The 16,766-nt window shown below is 38.9% G+C and overlaps 1 protein-coding gene across 1 annotated transcript in view; it reads right to left on the bottom strand.

The window, feature by feature from the left end:
* The window catches only part of pde11al (phosphodiesterase 11a, like), a 211,372-nt gene that overhangs the window by 50,088 nt on the left and 144,518 nt on the right, over positions 1-16,766 (bottom strand). The window contains exons 13-14 of the mRNA XM_078428263.1: positions 15,173-15,282; positions 8,051-8,141 (exon numbers count right to left, since the gene is read on the bottom strand). Of these exons, the coding sequence (XP_078284389.1) occupies positions 8,051-8,141; positions 15,173-15,282 (201 nt within the window). The remainder of the gene's footprint in view (positions 1-8,050; positions 8,142-15,172; positions 15,283-16,766) is intronic.

The following is a 16,766-nucleotide window of genomic DNA, read 5'->3' as shown; positions in this document are numbered from 1 at the left end:
CAATCCACAGGAACTGATCCGGAATCCATTGAACATTGTAAAATGATCACCAATGCGTCCATGATTTCTTGAGCCACCTCCTTGAGTACCCTGGGATGCAGACCATCAGGCCCTGGAGATTTATCAGCCTTCATTTCTCGCCTAATGCAAATTTCTTTCAGTTCCTCTGTTTCCCTTGATCCTGTCCTCTAGTACATCTGGGAGATTGTTTATGTCTTCCTTAGTGAAGACAGATCTGAAGTACCTGTTCAACTCTTCCGCCATTTCTTTGTTACCCATAATAATTTCACCCGTTTCTGCCTTCAAGGGACACACATTTGTCTTTACTAATCTTTTTCTCTTAACATACCTAAAGAAGCTTTTACTGTCCTTCTTTATATTCTTGTCCAACTTTGCTTCGTACCTCATCTTTTCAGCCCGTATTGCCCTTTTTGCTATCTTCTGTTGTTCTTTGAAAGTTGCCCACTCCTTTGGGTTCCCACTACTCTTTGCTATCTTATACATCTTTTCTTTTAGCATTATTCCATCTCTGTTCCATCTCAATTGGATGTAGACTAACAGGGACTGAATCGTACAAGTGTGCAGCTGGTTGAGAGCAGGTGGTGAAGGCTTGTGATCATAGATGATAAGACTGGAGGAAATGTAAATGAAAAGGAGAGAGAAAACAAAACTAAAACGATGCTAGAACGAAGGGGTACAAAACATTCCAAATACTGGGAATCCGAAATGACACCATGTGGGAGAAAAGCAGAAAAAACATGACAGGTTGATGACCCTCCGGTCAAATCTGGTCATTTCTGATGCAAACTGGAAATCTTGTCTGAAATAATTCATTATATATTACATCCTGACAGTTGTCTTGCTTAAATTGGTAAGTCAAATGCTGTTTTTGAGCTAACGCTGGAATTCGTTGGAACACATGAGGCCAAGAAATCACAATGAAACATTGCATCATGTGATATGATATCTTACTGAGTTGTTCAGGGCACTAAATAGATCACAAATAAGGGTATAATGTGGAGTTCTGGTCTCCCAACCTAATGAGGTACAAACATGCATTTGTGGAAACAACAAAGTTTCACTTGGGATGGGGATTAACTTTAGAGGAGGGATTAAACAGAAGGGATCTCGACCTCCCCGTGTTTAGAAGATTGAGATGGTTTTTTTTAATACAAATGTTTTATAGGGCTTGACAGGATAAGCACAGATATGCATTTTTTCCCTTCCTGGAGTGCCCAGAACCAGTGGTCAGAGTCATCATGTTATGGGGTCAGTCATTAGGGACTAAATTTAAAGAAATTTCTTCATCCAGAGTGTGGCGAATTTTTGGAGTTCTCTCCTCAAGAGGGCAATCACTGATTGTCAAGACAGAGATCAAATAATTTTTGGATATTAAGGGAAAAAAGAATGTGAGGTTGTGCTCTTCCTATTCTCACCTTTTCAGTTCAAATGATTCTCAATTCTTGTTCCAAAACGCTGTCTTACCATCTGCCTTTGTTGGTTTATGTGTAACCCATCTCCTCTCCATAGTTAAAGTCTTCAGAATTATTTATGTACCAGGAGTGGCACAAACTCTCTCATCTATATACCAAAACTCTCGTTTGTTTGTTTGTTTGTTCCTAAACGACAGCCAAAATGGTACACGATAACGCAACAATTTTAGGCCAACCTTACTCACCGATGTCCCTTTGGTGCTAATGGAAGAAGTTTAATTGAAATCGGTGTTATATTATTAAAGTTATTCACATTTTAAAGTTTAAATCTATCTCCTAGGGAGGGAGGGGGGAGTTGGAGGGGGAGGGGAGGAGGGAGGGGGAGGGAGGGGAGAGGAGGGAGGGGAAGGGGTGGGGAGGAGGGAGAGGGAGGGGAAGGGGAGGTGGGAAGGAGGGAGGGGAGGGGGAAGGGGAGGGGGAAGGAGGGGGGAGGGAGGGAGGAGGGAAGGGAAGGAGGAGAGGGGGAGAGGGGGGAGAGGAGGGAGGAGGGAGGGGAAGGGGAGGGGGAGTGGAGGGGGGAGGGGGAGGGAGGGGAGGAGGGAGGGAGGGGGAGAGGGGGGAAGGGGAGGGGTAGAGCGTGAGAGGAGGGAGAGGGGGAGAGGGGAGGGAGGGGGGGAGGGGGAGGGTGAGGGGGGAGAGGGGAGGGGGAGGGGGGGAGAGGGGGAGGGTGAGGGGAGAGAGGGGAGGGAGGAGGGGGTCGGGGGGAGGAGAGGGTGCTGCACCAGTGCAGGAGAGGTTTGGGCCCAACGGGTCCACTTGGTCCAGTATCCTCTATTTCCTTGCTAAACTTCCTCTTTTTTCTGAGCATGCAGTGTATGGGAATTATTTTGCATTCAATTTAGAGCTTATCCTGAGGTATCACATCATGATCAAATATGAGATTCTGATTGTGAATGATCAGCCATGATCACATTGAATGGCGGTGCTGGCTCAAAGGGCCGAATGGCCTACTCCTGCACCTATTGTCTATTGTCTATCGAGATGTATGTACAAATACATTTAAATCTATCTTATAAACATAATATAATTATATATACCAACATGGATTATCACCATAGCAATTCCTCTATGTACTTTGTAATACTTTCTCAGTTTTGTAATCAATAATATTATAAATAGGTCTCTGAATGTTGATTGCATGATGTTGAAATCCTACTCTAATTTTAGGGGTAAATCAGTGAAACTTACTGGAAATACCATGATTTTGATTGTGACAACTTTTTGTCATTTTTATCATTAGTCCAGTCGATGTTGGAATCTGAGTTTGTTCTTTCCAAGGCAGACGCAGGCAGGAAGTGGAGACAACTTTTTGAGATTTCCTCTGCTGGGAATTCTTGGCTCATTACTAACATAGCCCAATGGTCAGCATGTTAAATGATGGAACTGACTTCCAGTTTTGCTGCTACATCTTGGAGAAATGTAGTACAATGTCCAAGTGTTCAGGTTTCTTTGTTCAGATGGATATAAAATGTATCCTACCATGGTATGGGTTCTTTGAAACTAAAACAAATTAGCAATTGACGCACTGGCTTCCAAGAGTCTAAAACTTGGATTGATGTAATATATTAATGATGCTAATTTCAAATTCTTGTATCAGATGTGTGGAAGTATGATTTTTAAACTGGACAGTATTTCATACAGCAATTCCAAGATGGCAACCTATAGGCTTTTGAAATCACGTTTCAAAATGAAGCAATTATCTGCTTTATGGCAAAGTGAAATTGGAATATGCTGATGTTTCTTGCTCTCAAACTTATTTGATCAGAAAGCACTCATTGAAATCATAAAGAATGTTGGGTAAAGAGCATTTTAAAAATTAGATGTTAGAATCAAAGACTGGCGCTGATTAATATAGAATCAAAAAGGAATCTTTAATCAGCACTTTCACTTGGTAGAAAAGTAAATTAGAATGTCCAAAAGAATAACAGAATAGAGAGTCACACTAATTTGATTATCTCAAATGGAATATGTGTGGAAATCAGCTTACAAAATGTATTCATGTTTCTCCCTCTTGCAGGTTGTTTCAATCTTTGGGTTTCTATGATAATTGTGATGATGAAGCTAACTGGAGAGTGGGAAAAGAAAAATATGTTGCAAATTATATCAAGAATGTAGAATTAAAGGGTTCAATCTAATTGCTGACTGGCCCCATAGCAGAAGCGTCCACGTCGTGGGGCTGGAAACTGGAAGTGTTCTGAGCTAATTCTGCTATCACCATCATCTATTGTACAAGTGATGGCTCCCACTGATTGTCGCCGGAAGCTTGCGTCCTTTTCAGGACAGACGATGACATGGATGTAACATTTGAAACATGGATGATGGACACGAAAGAAGAAGTTGCTAACTGAAGATGCAAACATCAGGTATAGTATATTATTATATAAGTATGTGAGTACACATAGCATATTTGATATTTTTTAGAATGTTTTCGAACTGCAATAAATCTGAGAAATAAGTAGAATATCTAATAAAAAAATATTCTTTAACAAGCAGCTTGAAAATCCATGACAGAGACAAAGTACGGATAGAGGGAAAGATCTTCAGTATTATTGAATCAATATTTTAAACTGTAAGACCCCCTATTACGGAACCCTAACTTACCTATGCTTATTAAGTGATTTGTTAGATCGAACTTTAAATGAACCAAGACAAGGCCGATTCAGAAGCAAGCATAACAAAATTTGCAGTCTCCCTTCTGTGAGCCTGAGGGGAGCAGTAGTGCTGGACCATGCTAGTCCATGCTGTCCATTTCTCATTGCAGCACAGCGAGATTCCCAGCTTTCTAAAATCAGCTTGCAGCAATTGTGTCTGCAGTTTGCCCATTTTATTCAAATAAGGCCCAATGCCACAACTGATGTCAATCTCGCAAATGACTGTGGGCAGACATTTAGATCAGGCTGATTGTTTCACAATGGAAATGTCAAGAAGGGCTCGTTCTTATCATTTTATGCAGATTGCTTGAAGATTTCAATGAACTGCAAGGCCTTGAAAAAAAATTCTCAGGACCCCTGAGAGTTGTTTCTCTAACTTACTAAGAATCAAAACTGTGCTAAAGCAAAAAGAGAGAGTGCGTCAAGGAGTAAATCTGGTCTTTAAATTACTTAAATGATTAAAAAAAAAGTTAGAGGATTATTATTTATTTAAAATTATTCACAGATCTTTTTCATGTTGTTCCCCATGGATATGGAAGATTGAAGCTGATTTATTTTTTAATCTTCTTTCACTGAATAGCTTATGATACATTAATGATGAAAAGTGCGTTCTACTGGGCCAGTGTTTGGAAATGTTCAATTGCCTCAGGGTTCATTAATTATTCTGGATATTTTCCTTCTCTTTTATGCGAGTGTAAAACAGTTACTAGCTCACTATATTTGCATTTTAGGGAATAAAGATAAGATGTGACCATCCTCTCCTCTCTGCTTGGTCCCAAATGTACTCCTGTAAATAGGCAATTAGCATTTACAGAATTGACACAAACTTTAAAAAAACATATGCACTAATTTAATTAAAGGTCACAATAATATATCTGTTACTAGATTTTTTTTTTAAGCAATACAAAATGGTAACATACAGGGACCATTGCCTTGCCTACTGTCTGAGAACAAGGCGTCAGTGACCCCTGGCTAAAATCATGCTGGCTTGCTCAGATGGCTTGAGACAGCAGTTGGGGTGAGTGAAGCCAAAAGATGCAGCACTGTTTCGTGTAAGATTCTGTGGCATCATCCTATATAGGTGGATAGGTAGACAGTGTTGTAACTAAAATTTTAGTGGCAGGTATTCCTCACAGGAAGTAGTTTGACTTCCTACCAAAATTGCAAATAACCACCAGACAAAGGTGTGTTCAAAGATGGCATGGCATCCTAGATTTTTATGCCGCTCCCATTTCTTATCAGGATTCCATTGTGGATGTGCATGCTCCGAGCACCTATGTATTATTATTCTTATTGTATTGGCAGTTATACAAGTTTCTTCTTATATTACATTTTAAATAGATTTTACTTGATCGCAATGCTTGCACCTTAAATGCAGTTATTTGACTCATACTTGTTATCAGAGTCACAATGGATTACATTGCAATTCCTGCTTATGATTGTGATAATGTTGAAATTCTCCATTTTTCTTTTTGCAGGCAAAAATGTCCCTTTGAGGAGGACGGCAAGAATGCTGCTGCTTGTATTTTCTTTATAGTTTTGACTTCTATACATTTGATTGTACCTCTGTGGGATGTCTTGTCTAGACCACACACACTTTCTAAATTCAAGATGTTTAAGGGGACTTCATTCCTTCTGCAGATTTAAGGGCCAAGGAAAGTTGGACAAGAAATGGACTCTCTGTCACTCAGTGTGGTCAACAGGCTGGAGGTTTCGAAGAAATGCCAGCTGACTGGCGCTTCATCACTTCAAAAATGGAACTTGCCCAATACTATGCAAGTGTTTCATATGTAGTTTAACCAAGAGTTTAGATTTGTGGAGGAAAGAACTGCAGATGCTGGTTTAAATCGAAGGTAGACACAAAATGCTGGAGTAACTCAGCGGGACAGGCAGTATCTCTGGAGAGAAGGAAAGGGTGACGTTTCAGGTCGAGACCTTTCTTCAGATTTTAGATAGTTTAACAAAATCATTTATTTATATTCTTTCCAGATTCAACACTAATATTCCATTAACCAGTTAGATCACACAAGTATATGGTGTATCTGGATTCATAAATCTTCTTCACTTCCATTTTATTTCACAATGTAGTACTTGATGCTATCCACAGGATGCATTAGAATCCAACTTCAACAATTTTGTTGTCAAGTAATCTGCATCACTTAAAAAAGTTGGATATCCAAATTGAATTTATTTCAAGCCACAAAACGAGCATGTTTCATATGCTATTCAAATATTCAAATAACCCAACCACGATTACTCAGTGGCTGATATAGTTCAAATATCTAATCAAATCTGCTCCAGTAAAAAGATCCAGGAAAGCCTGACTGCTTCTTACAGAGACTTCCCATCTCATTGCATTGAACTGTTTACCATCAATACCAATGAGCAAGCAGCAACATTCATGCTACCAGCCTGCAATCATAATAAACCTCACTAACATCTCTGCATGCATTGACTTAGCTAAAAGCCTCAGTTGGAATCAAAGGGCTTGGGACATGCATTAACACAATGGGCTTGCTGACATCAGGATTTCTATCACATAATCAACATGATGAGTGCCAGTTTAGGTATCCTTTTTGATTGTAACATTCAGTGAGGGAATGGTGGAGTAGATGGAGGACCCTTGAACCTTCAAGTTGAAGGCGCGCTGGGATTCATCTTTATTCTTGCTGAAAATGAAAAATTTAGATTTACACATAGAAACATATTCTCAAGGTTTTCCAACAACACACGAGTAGAAGGGAAAGTTCAGAAAAGTGACAAAGCCAAAAGAATTGAAAACAGATTAGTTTGGATAAATGTAATGTAATAGTTTCTGAGAGAAAACCCAAAGAATCAGGTTATTATAAATTATGGCAGTACACACTGAGTAGAGTGGATTATCAGTAAGATTTCAGACTCAAGTACATAGTTGCCTAGAATTGTCAGAAAGATTTGCAGATGGGGAATTTATGAATGGACAATAAAGATTTATCCAGGGGTTCTGCTCTTCTCCTACAAAGATTATGCCAGTTATTCCACCAAACCTTTAATACAGCTGAAAATAAATGATCAAATCTTGTTGCCAAGTTGAAGCCCAACCCCTTTAACACCTATCCAATGACTGAAAAAGTTTCACACAAGAGTTCATTTCATTTAATGAGAACATTCTTGCAAACATTCAAAATTATTCCCTGGCAAGCATCTCAAATAATCTATTGAAAGTAAAGGATCATTTTGCTTTTTAAGATATACCATGTGATTTCATTTGGAGAACTCCCAAAAGTATCCCAAATAATGTTTCTTATTTTAAAAGCTTTTGCCGGAACATATCAGCAAGTCTACACAGAAAATAGATGTTGCAGCAAAGATGGAAGAAAAGCGTTGTATGCCACTGAATTCCATCTTCTAAATAAATCTGTGCAAGGATTTCAATAAGTATATTTAGATTACAACTTGTAAGAAGTAATGGTTTAGAACCTGTATCACTGTTTCATACATGAATAAGGATGGCTGGTATATGGGGATAACAATTCATCTGATACCATGCTTGGCTAAAAAATGTGATGACATAAATTATTGGCTAACAAACCAATTGTGTGGCACTAATCAACTTGGTTCCTGTTAAAGAATCCTCGTAAGCATAAACTTTCATTTGTAATAAAACCCTAGCTTTGCTAGGCTTTTGCATTGAGCGGGCAGTCATGCATATATATTTGATATTAGAGTTAGATTTCATAATTACCACACTATAAATTCTAATGCTATAACTACATAAACGTATAATTTATAAACCATGACATTTTGCAGCTTAGCAACCATGTTTATTAAAAACTGATACCCTTTTCATGCCTTATAGCGCATTTGCGAATCATGGGTATTTTTTTTCTAATTTTTGTCTAAAGTCAGTTTTTTTACTTTGCTTACCTCACTCTGCAGTATCATTACAGCATGGTTGAAATGGTGGTGTTCCAAAGTGGCAGATGTCCCGTACAGCTGTGCTAAAGCAGAACCACTTCTGCAAGAAAATCAAACATGAGCTATCAGAGCTTGATTGGTAAACAGCTCGCGTTCAGGTATCTCCTGGTTCATTAAATTGGAAACTGTAAAGTGGTAACGAACATCAGTAGCTACATTTGTTAGCAGAATCTAGGTGTACTTATAATGATAAACGTATCTGTGCTTCCAGCCATATCTTTTTTATATTTATAATTTTTCATTGAAGTGAGTAGTTTACGATAGTTTGCTAAATTACTCAAGAAAAAAAGACATAGCTGGGCAGTGAAGTATGGGTTAACATTATATTATTAAGGGCTGTTGCTATTTGGAAGATTTGCTAAGAGGTAGGTTTGGAAGGTGTTATTACATTAATTGCAAATAAGCGATGAAGTAGGAGGAAGTAAGGTGAAAGGATGCCCCTGTTGAAAATACATTGCTACAGATCATTTGGGCTGAATGGTCTAATTGTTTTACCCACAGAAATAAAAGTGCGAAAAAATGCTAAACCTGTCCTCCTACCACTGGTGACATCGTATTCTTAGGTCAGGAAAGGTTTTGCTCAAACATTCAGGACGTTTTAATGAGCCTATACTGATGTGAGGCAACCATGTTGGAAACATGGGTGCCAATAAGCACCATGCTCCAACCATAACCATGCACCTAATATTTTATTTTCAGAGGGTGATACGCCCATAAAAATACCCCAGTAACAACACAGGTCCTTTTTCAGCCCCCAAGAATGTACGTCACCTCCAGTCACAACAAAGTAACAACCATGATATGTTGGTTTCCATGCAAGGTTGATGTTAGGATGGCCAGTGAAATGTGGAAACTTAGCCTGAGGGATCCTGGAAACTAGTGCACAAACTCCTCAATATAATTATGTGGAATGTATAAACTTCTCTTACTGTGACTATGCGACAAATGGAAAAACCCATCTGTGTGCACTTTTGTCCTGGCCTTTCATCATGTTCTGCTTCCTAGCAGTATCATTTATCCACCAAACTCACCAAGGTACTCAGCTCTCCTTCCCAATGATTTTGGCCCCAGAGTGCTTGCTGACACGAGTATGATTCTTGTGATAACTGTTTTAAAAGGTGTGACCTGGTCACCTGGGATAATTTGCCTTAGGAGCAGATTTTTAGGAAGGATAATCTGGTCCACACATTCTGTGCAACAAAGCTATTAGTTACTTTATATACCTGCAGAGATTCTTTCACAGAACGTAGAAAAGTACATCACAGGAGCAGGTCCTTCTCCCCACAATGGCCGTACTGAACATGATGCTAAGTTAAACCATTCTCCTCTCCCTTTATATGATCCATTTCCCCCATTCTCTGCATATTCATCTGACTTTCTAAAAGCCTCTTAAATGTCACTGTGGTATCTCCTCCTCCTTTACCGCTCGTGGCAATGCATTCCAGGCACCCAACACTCTCCGTATGACAAAAAAACTTGTTCCACACATCTCCTTCAGACTTTGCCCCTCTCACTTTAAAGCTATGCCCTCTAGTCCAAGTAATTTACACTTGTACTTTCACAACTCCTTTGAATGTACTGCCCGATTTAGTTTTACACAAAAGAAACAACATGAATTAAATGGCACCGTTTAAAATAGGAGATGGAACAGTGGAAACCGACGGTGTATATGCATAATTTTTTGAAGGTGATGGTATATAATGAAGGCTTTTAAAATGATCTGGGATTCTTCATTTATAACTAACGAGCTATGTTAAACCTTTATAAATAGTGGACCCATTCTACCTCTGCAGCCATTTGAGAGCACTGTACTTTAGCATTAAGCTTCTTTAGATGCAAAGATTTATTGAAACATAATTTTAAACGCATATTTCTCTGTAAGGGCCATCTAGTGTTCAAAAATATATATGCAAGTACGAATCAAAAAAGATTAATTCAGTACTTTTTATTAAATTTCGATTAAGTAAATGTGACTTTTTGAACTATTAGGATCAATTTTGTATGTACAAATGTCATCATCGTTTTTAATGTTTTCTCAGCACAGAAAACTAAGAGCAGCACACATCTCTTTAGTTTTTACATCCAAGCTGTTCAGCTGCTTCATTGTTTATAACAACCAACCAACCGATTGTGATCCTGAAGCATATCTGCCCAAGTTAATAAAATGTATTAGTGACACAAAGACTAGGCTAACCTTGGGTAAACAAGCAAATTCAAATGAAAGTTCAATACACAGTCAGTATCTTGTATTCTTACAAGTTAATTTCTACAGCTGCTGCACATTATAGATATATTAAAGTGGCATCATCAGGCCCGAGCATCTTGAAACATAGAAACATCGAAAGTTGGTGCAGGAATAGGCCATTCGGACCTTCGAGCCAGCACCGCCTTTCAATATGATCATGGTTGATCATCCAGAATCAGTAGCCTGTTCCTGCTTTTTCCCCATATCCCTTGATTCCATTAGCCCTAAGAGCTATGTCTAACTCTCTCTTGAAATTGTATGAAAGATTACGCTATAGCAATGAATGTCAATGGTGTGCAACACTTTTTATGATGCAGAAATATAAAGAATTACAATTGTCATCCTATAATTTCTAGAGCTTTCCCATTCTCCACATAAACCCTTAACATAGCAGTTCCAGCCCCTGTTGATATCAATAGCAAAGGGAAATGTGCAAAATTATCTCAATTTTGATTCCTCCTGCTGTTATACTGATACACAATGGCTCTGGTGGGCTACAGAATGTTGTAGTTAGGCTTAGAATCTGCAAGATATACAATTGCTCTGTCAGTTGATGATATTGAAGATAATCATTTAACAAACATAAAGGTATCATAATCTCAAACAGCATCAGTTACCTGCAGGGCTCACATATGCAAGCTCTATCACTGCATTCTGAAGAATGATTTCAATTTATAACAAACTTAAAGTTTAATGTTGTCTTGACCTTAAAGGAAACCTTCAGGGTAACATTTTTACTCATCTGTACAAAGAGCATCATGAAAATCTTAAATCTCAATGAAACAATAAAATGAGTTGTGTGACAGCCAGGCATGCTTTGATTTTCCTCATTCTTAATATTTTATACGAATAGTTATTGAGTTCATTCACTAAACCTGGAATTAAATAAGGCAAGGAACTGAGCACGGACAAAGAATCAACACACATTCTGTGTTAGCCGGAATTGTTTATTTGAAGTTACAATCAGATCAGCCATGATTACTGAATGGCAGAGCAGGCATGAAGGACTCAGTATCCAAAACCTCCTGTTTCATGTGCTTAATTTATCTTCTTACATGCTACCTCCTCATCACATCTTGGACTGCAGATTGTGTAAGAAACCACCTCTTACCTTTCACCTTTTCCCTTTTCTACTCTTTGTTAGACCTGCATGTATACAACCAATCAGAGTTGGCATTGGGACGGAGTGGGGGTGAAGGTGAGGGGGATATACCGTTCTGGTACCAGCAACCCAGACAGTTAAGTCACACTAAGACCAAATAAAAGGGGGAAAAATGATGTGAATGCTTAGCAGGTCAGGCAGCATTTGTGAATGGGAAAGAGAATCAATGTTTCAGACCAAAATCTCTCCATCGGAACTGGGAAAGTGGAAAAACTTGCTGTTTCCAGCATTTTTTGGTTTTAATTCCGATTTCCATCATCTGCTGTTTTATTGCTCTCACAAAGAGACTTGCTATAGATAACTCGGCTGAGGAGCCTGAAGGAGAAATCAAACCTGCAGGAAAGGCTCGACAGCCCTGCATAGTGAAATGGTTGGTGCACTGGTGAATCTGCCTGATTGCATGTACCGTGTCACGAAGCATGCAACAACCTTACATGGAGCGTTACATAGACCAACACCACCATGGCAGAAGCTTTGTGCAAATCTCAGGCTGCTGCCATCACGACTACAGACACTGTGTTCAAAGGAGTTTACAGATATCACAGCAGCCTTCCAATCCTCCCTCCAAAAGACTAACATGGTTGTAGAGCACTCAAGCACACAACCCATCACCCCACTCCTATCCACTGTTGAAACCCGCACTGTGAAATTGTGGAAGAGGCTCCCTAGAGTAAGACTCTGTTATCCTTCCTTGGGATGACAGCACCTGCGATCTTGCCCCATTGTTGCATGTCTATCAGTCCAGACAGCTGGTGCATGGTGGGACGGTGGGAGTTTACAATCAGGTGCCAGCCCTTCCACAGTCACTTGAGATCAACCTCTCATCCAGAAAGTCTACAGTCTTTCATTAGGTTTATATTGAATTTTAAAATGAACAACTGACTTGGTAATTGCGTAAACATTTCCCTCTCAAGCCTTTAACACATTTTCTACTACTCCCCATAATTGGTCAAACAGGAAAGCAAAAGTGGCGGCGACAGCCTGATCCTCCGCCAGAAAAATACACTGCTTACATAATCATGGCCAGCTGCACTTTATTCACAGTAATCTTTTGCGAAATGGAACCCAAGTTATTTATCACCAACATACAATGAAGAACGGATGAATATGTGCCCAAAGACAAAGATAAATCCCCGCACTGATGTGGATAGAAATAGCACCAATTACAGAGGAATGCATATTTCTGTTTGTGTCGCAATTTTTTTAGCCTTTCACTTACTAAATATTTGATTTTTCACATGAAATGACGACACCTGGGTCATTTAGGTTTGGCCCCAAGACTTCAGGCAGATTTGAAATTACAAGTTAGACAGAGTCCACAGAAAAAAAGTTGTAAGTCAGCTGAGCTCAGGCATCCATCTGTGCACCCAGGTTAAGTCTTGAAAGCTGAAGGTTCCTGTTAGCATGGCCACACCTGATGCTGGCCTGTCATACTCCAACTGGAGCCATGTCTTTGGGTGAGCATAGTTACAAAGTTCTTCGGTTTACAAATGACGCAATATTATTTTGGGAAAAACAACACCTCTTATTTAACCACCATCAGGTGAATGTTAATTAAAATATGAATCGACCATCTGAATAACAGATACAGGTGCTCCTCGACTTACAATGGGGTTACGTTCCGATAAACCCATCGTAAATCAAAAATATCGTAAGTCGAAAATGCATTTAATACACTTAGCCTATCAAACATCATAGCAATTTTGGCCCACCGGGTCCGCGCCGACCAGCGTTCCCCACACATTAACAATATCCTATACCCACTAGGGACGATTTATATATTTACCACGCCAATTAATCTACATACCTGTACGTCTTTGGAGTGTGGGAGGAAACCAAAGATCTCAGAGAAAACCCACGCAGGTCACAGGGAGAACGTACAAACTCCGTACAGACAGCACCCATAGTCAGTATAAGAAAATAACTGCAGATGCTGATACAAATCGAAGGTATTTATTCACAAAATGCTGGAGTAACTCAGCAGGTCAGGCAGCATCTCAGGAGAGAAGGAATGGGTGACGTTTCGGGTCGAAACGTCACCCATTCCTTCTCTCCCGAGATGCTGCCTGACCTGCTGAGTTACTCCAGCATTTTGTGAATAAGCACCCATAGTCAGGATCGAACCCGGGTCTCCGGCGCTGCATTCGCTGTAAGGCAGCAACTCTACCGCAGCGCCACCGTGCGCCCACTAAACGTGCTCAGAACACTTGCATTAGCCCAGGAAAAGATCAAAATTCAAAATTCGAAGTACGGTTTCTACTGAATATATATCTCTTTTGCACCATCGTAAAGTCGAAATATCGTAAGTCGAAGCATCATGAGCATCTTTGTACATTTAAACAATAATACTTGCATGTGAAATTCAAATATTATTTTGATTCAGTCTCTTGATCAAGAGCATGATTTTCCAATGTTGCAAATTTATACATTACTAGTCAATTTCACATGTCACTGCACACAGGGAGTAATGAACAAGTGTAGTCTTCAGGTGAACTTGGGGTCAAGGCTTTGTTCATTGGGAATGAAGGTTCTCAGCTAATCGCAAATGCTCATGTAATACAGGTCCAAAATTTGCTGTAAAAATCAATCCAGCAGTACTGACATTCGACCAGCTTTTGGCAGGTTTAGCTTTTTAATTTTTTTGCACTGAGTATTGGTAAATAGAGCAGTTGATAATACCATGGTGAGAGAAATCAGAACAAACAAGAATCAGAAACAAACAAGAAGATCTCTTTTAATTAAAAATGCAAAAGTCAGAAGGAAATGACAATTTAAATGGGTGAATTCAATGTTTGACAAGTATAGAGATTATGGAGCGGTAAGAAAACATTAATTTTAGGGGGAAGAATAGAACACAGTTAACAGGAAAAAAACATGTTTTTGATTGATTTCTGCATTTTTTAAATTTTTAAATGAACAGCTTAAAATATTAAACAATTGCAATTATTAATTTTCAATGCAAAAAAGTCAGTGTGACAGTAATTTATATTTCTCAGGTAAATGGAGGAATATTTACTCTGAAATGGACAAGACTTGACTACTTTGAAGTGTGGAATTCATATTGATAGTAATAATACAGCAATCCCATCTCAATCAATGCATTTCAAAGACTTTTTTTTTTTTCAAACGTGATACAGATGTCAAGATTTATTTGAACACGTAACAGATCACTGCATGTCAGAGAGCAACTTTTGGATTTTCACATTTAACTCTGTATCTGTCCTAATCTAAAATTGCTGGGTCAGTTGTGGATGAATAACACTGACTACCACTTTCTGATAGCACACTGTGGGTCATCATGTTTATTGTAGCTTCTACGTACATAATGCATGTAATGTTTGTAGAATATTGTTCACAACTTGAGACCAATACACAATTTTAACAAACCACAATGGAAAATGTTGATATTTTTGAAGAAAAATGAATTTATACTAATTGTCCGTCTTTTTGTCTAATCTTTTATTAGACACTAAATTTATTTTTACAATCACCTTTCATTATTCTGCACTATGAAGCACAAATTTGCACAAAAAAAGCTCAGTATATAATGCTTGATATTAGAAGGTATTTTTGCTTTATAGTACTCCACATGAAAAGGCAACAACTTAACAGTTATTTACTTCCCTCAACTGATCACTGAAGAATAGATTCATCTTTCACTTACTTTGCCTGAAAAGCATTGTTTGTTCCTCTGTGATCAAGGTCATGGCAAAGGCAACCCACCATCAAGGCTAAAATTTCAATATCAGTCAGAATTTCCTGAAAATCAGCAGTCTGAAAGAAGGATAGTTGATAAATAATTATTTTTTTTATTCACGAACATTTCTCTTGAGATACATTCAAAGCGAGTAGGAGGGTAGGCAATTTATGTTGATTGAAAAATTATACCAATGTAATATGTTCAGTCTCAAGGATAGAAGATTGCCCATTTCCAGAAATTTTGTGGGCTGATTTTATTTCTATTGGTGTTAGTCAGTTATAAATGGGTTAGGTACTGTGTAAATCTCTGCAGTAGTTCTCAATTTCCAGAGTATAATTATTCACAAGTACCATGGCATTCATGGCAGGTGAAGTGAAAGATTGCATGTGTATCAGGGTGATATTGTACTCTGCTCCTTCATGGAGCATTTCGGCAGATAAGTACCGAGAAGGATAAATAATATTTCTGTTTGAGATCTGTGGCTTTCACAGTAATGGATGCCACTCGATGTAGTGACTTGTTGTATGTTACCAGCAAGGGTTTCTTGAGCATTTGGCATAGCACCAGCGGCATTCTGAATAAAATGCAAGGAACAAGGAACAGTACAGCACTGGAACCGGCATTTCGGACCAATGTTTCTGCCAAACATAATACCAAATTAAACTGATCTCATCTGCTTTTACATTATCTATATTCCTCTATTCTCTACACTTCCATTTGCCTATCTAAAATCCCCTTAAATGCCTTGATTGTATCTACCTCCACTACCAACCCTGGCAATGTGTTCCAGGCCCCCTGGATTAAAACCTTGGGTTAAAACCTTTCCCCGCACATCTCCATTAAACTTTCCCCCTCTCACCTAATAGCTATGCCCTCTAGTGTTACACATTTCCACCAAGCGAAAAGGTTATGATTGTTTACCCTATCTATGCCTCTCATAATTTTATATACTTCTATCAAGTCTCCTCTCAACCTCCCGACATTCCAGAGAAAATAACCCAAGTCTATCCAATCTCTCCCTGTAGCTGAAATCCAGGCAGCATTCTGGTTAACTTCCCCTGTACCCCCTCCAAAGCCTCCACATCTTTCCTGCATTAACAGTGACTATCAACTTCATAAGTGCTCAAATCTTTTGGGATCAACCTCGCCAAATTAATTATGAGGCTAACATACGGGCAGGTTAATGTAAGTTTATAAAAGCAAAACTGTTTCCATTTGTTGTTCATCCGTCCATTGATCTATCCCTGGCATTACGAGCCGGGAATTTCACGAATATTGATTCCAACAGATGGATCTTCCTGCCAACGCTCTCCAATTCTGATCATTGTCTGGACCTATAAAAACTAACGGATATTTTCCATCCCTTGTGGTAGATTAGTATGGGTTAGTTTTTTATTGGAAGAGCAGCAAAGGGCATTAGACACAGGAATAGATCTGTTCCTGTGTCTAACGCACAGGAAACAGATCCTTTCCAGAGGCTATTGGATCAGGATTTTTTTTAAATTGCAGGACTATGATGAGGGAGTGGCACCAACTGCATTGCTCTCACAGGAATTCA

Source organism: Rhinoraja longicauda, chromosome 2 (genome assembly GCF_053455715.1).
Source record: "Rhinoraja longicauda isolate Sanriku21f chromosome 2, sRhiLon1.1, whole genome shotgun sequence".
Classification (NCBI taxonomy): domain Eukaryota; kingdom Metazoa; phylum Chordata; class Chondrichthyes; order Rajiformes; family Arhynchobatidae; genus Rhinoraja; species Rhinoraja longicauda.
This window is presented reverse-complemented; position numbering and strand designations above follow the sequence as displayed.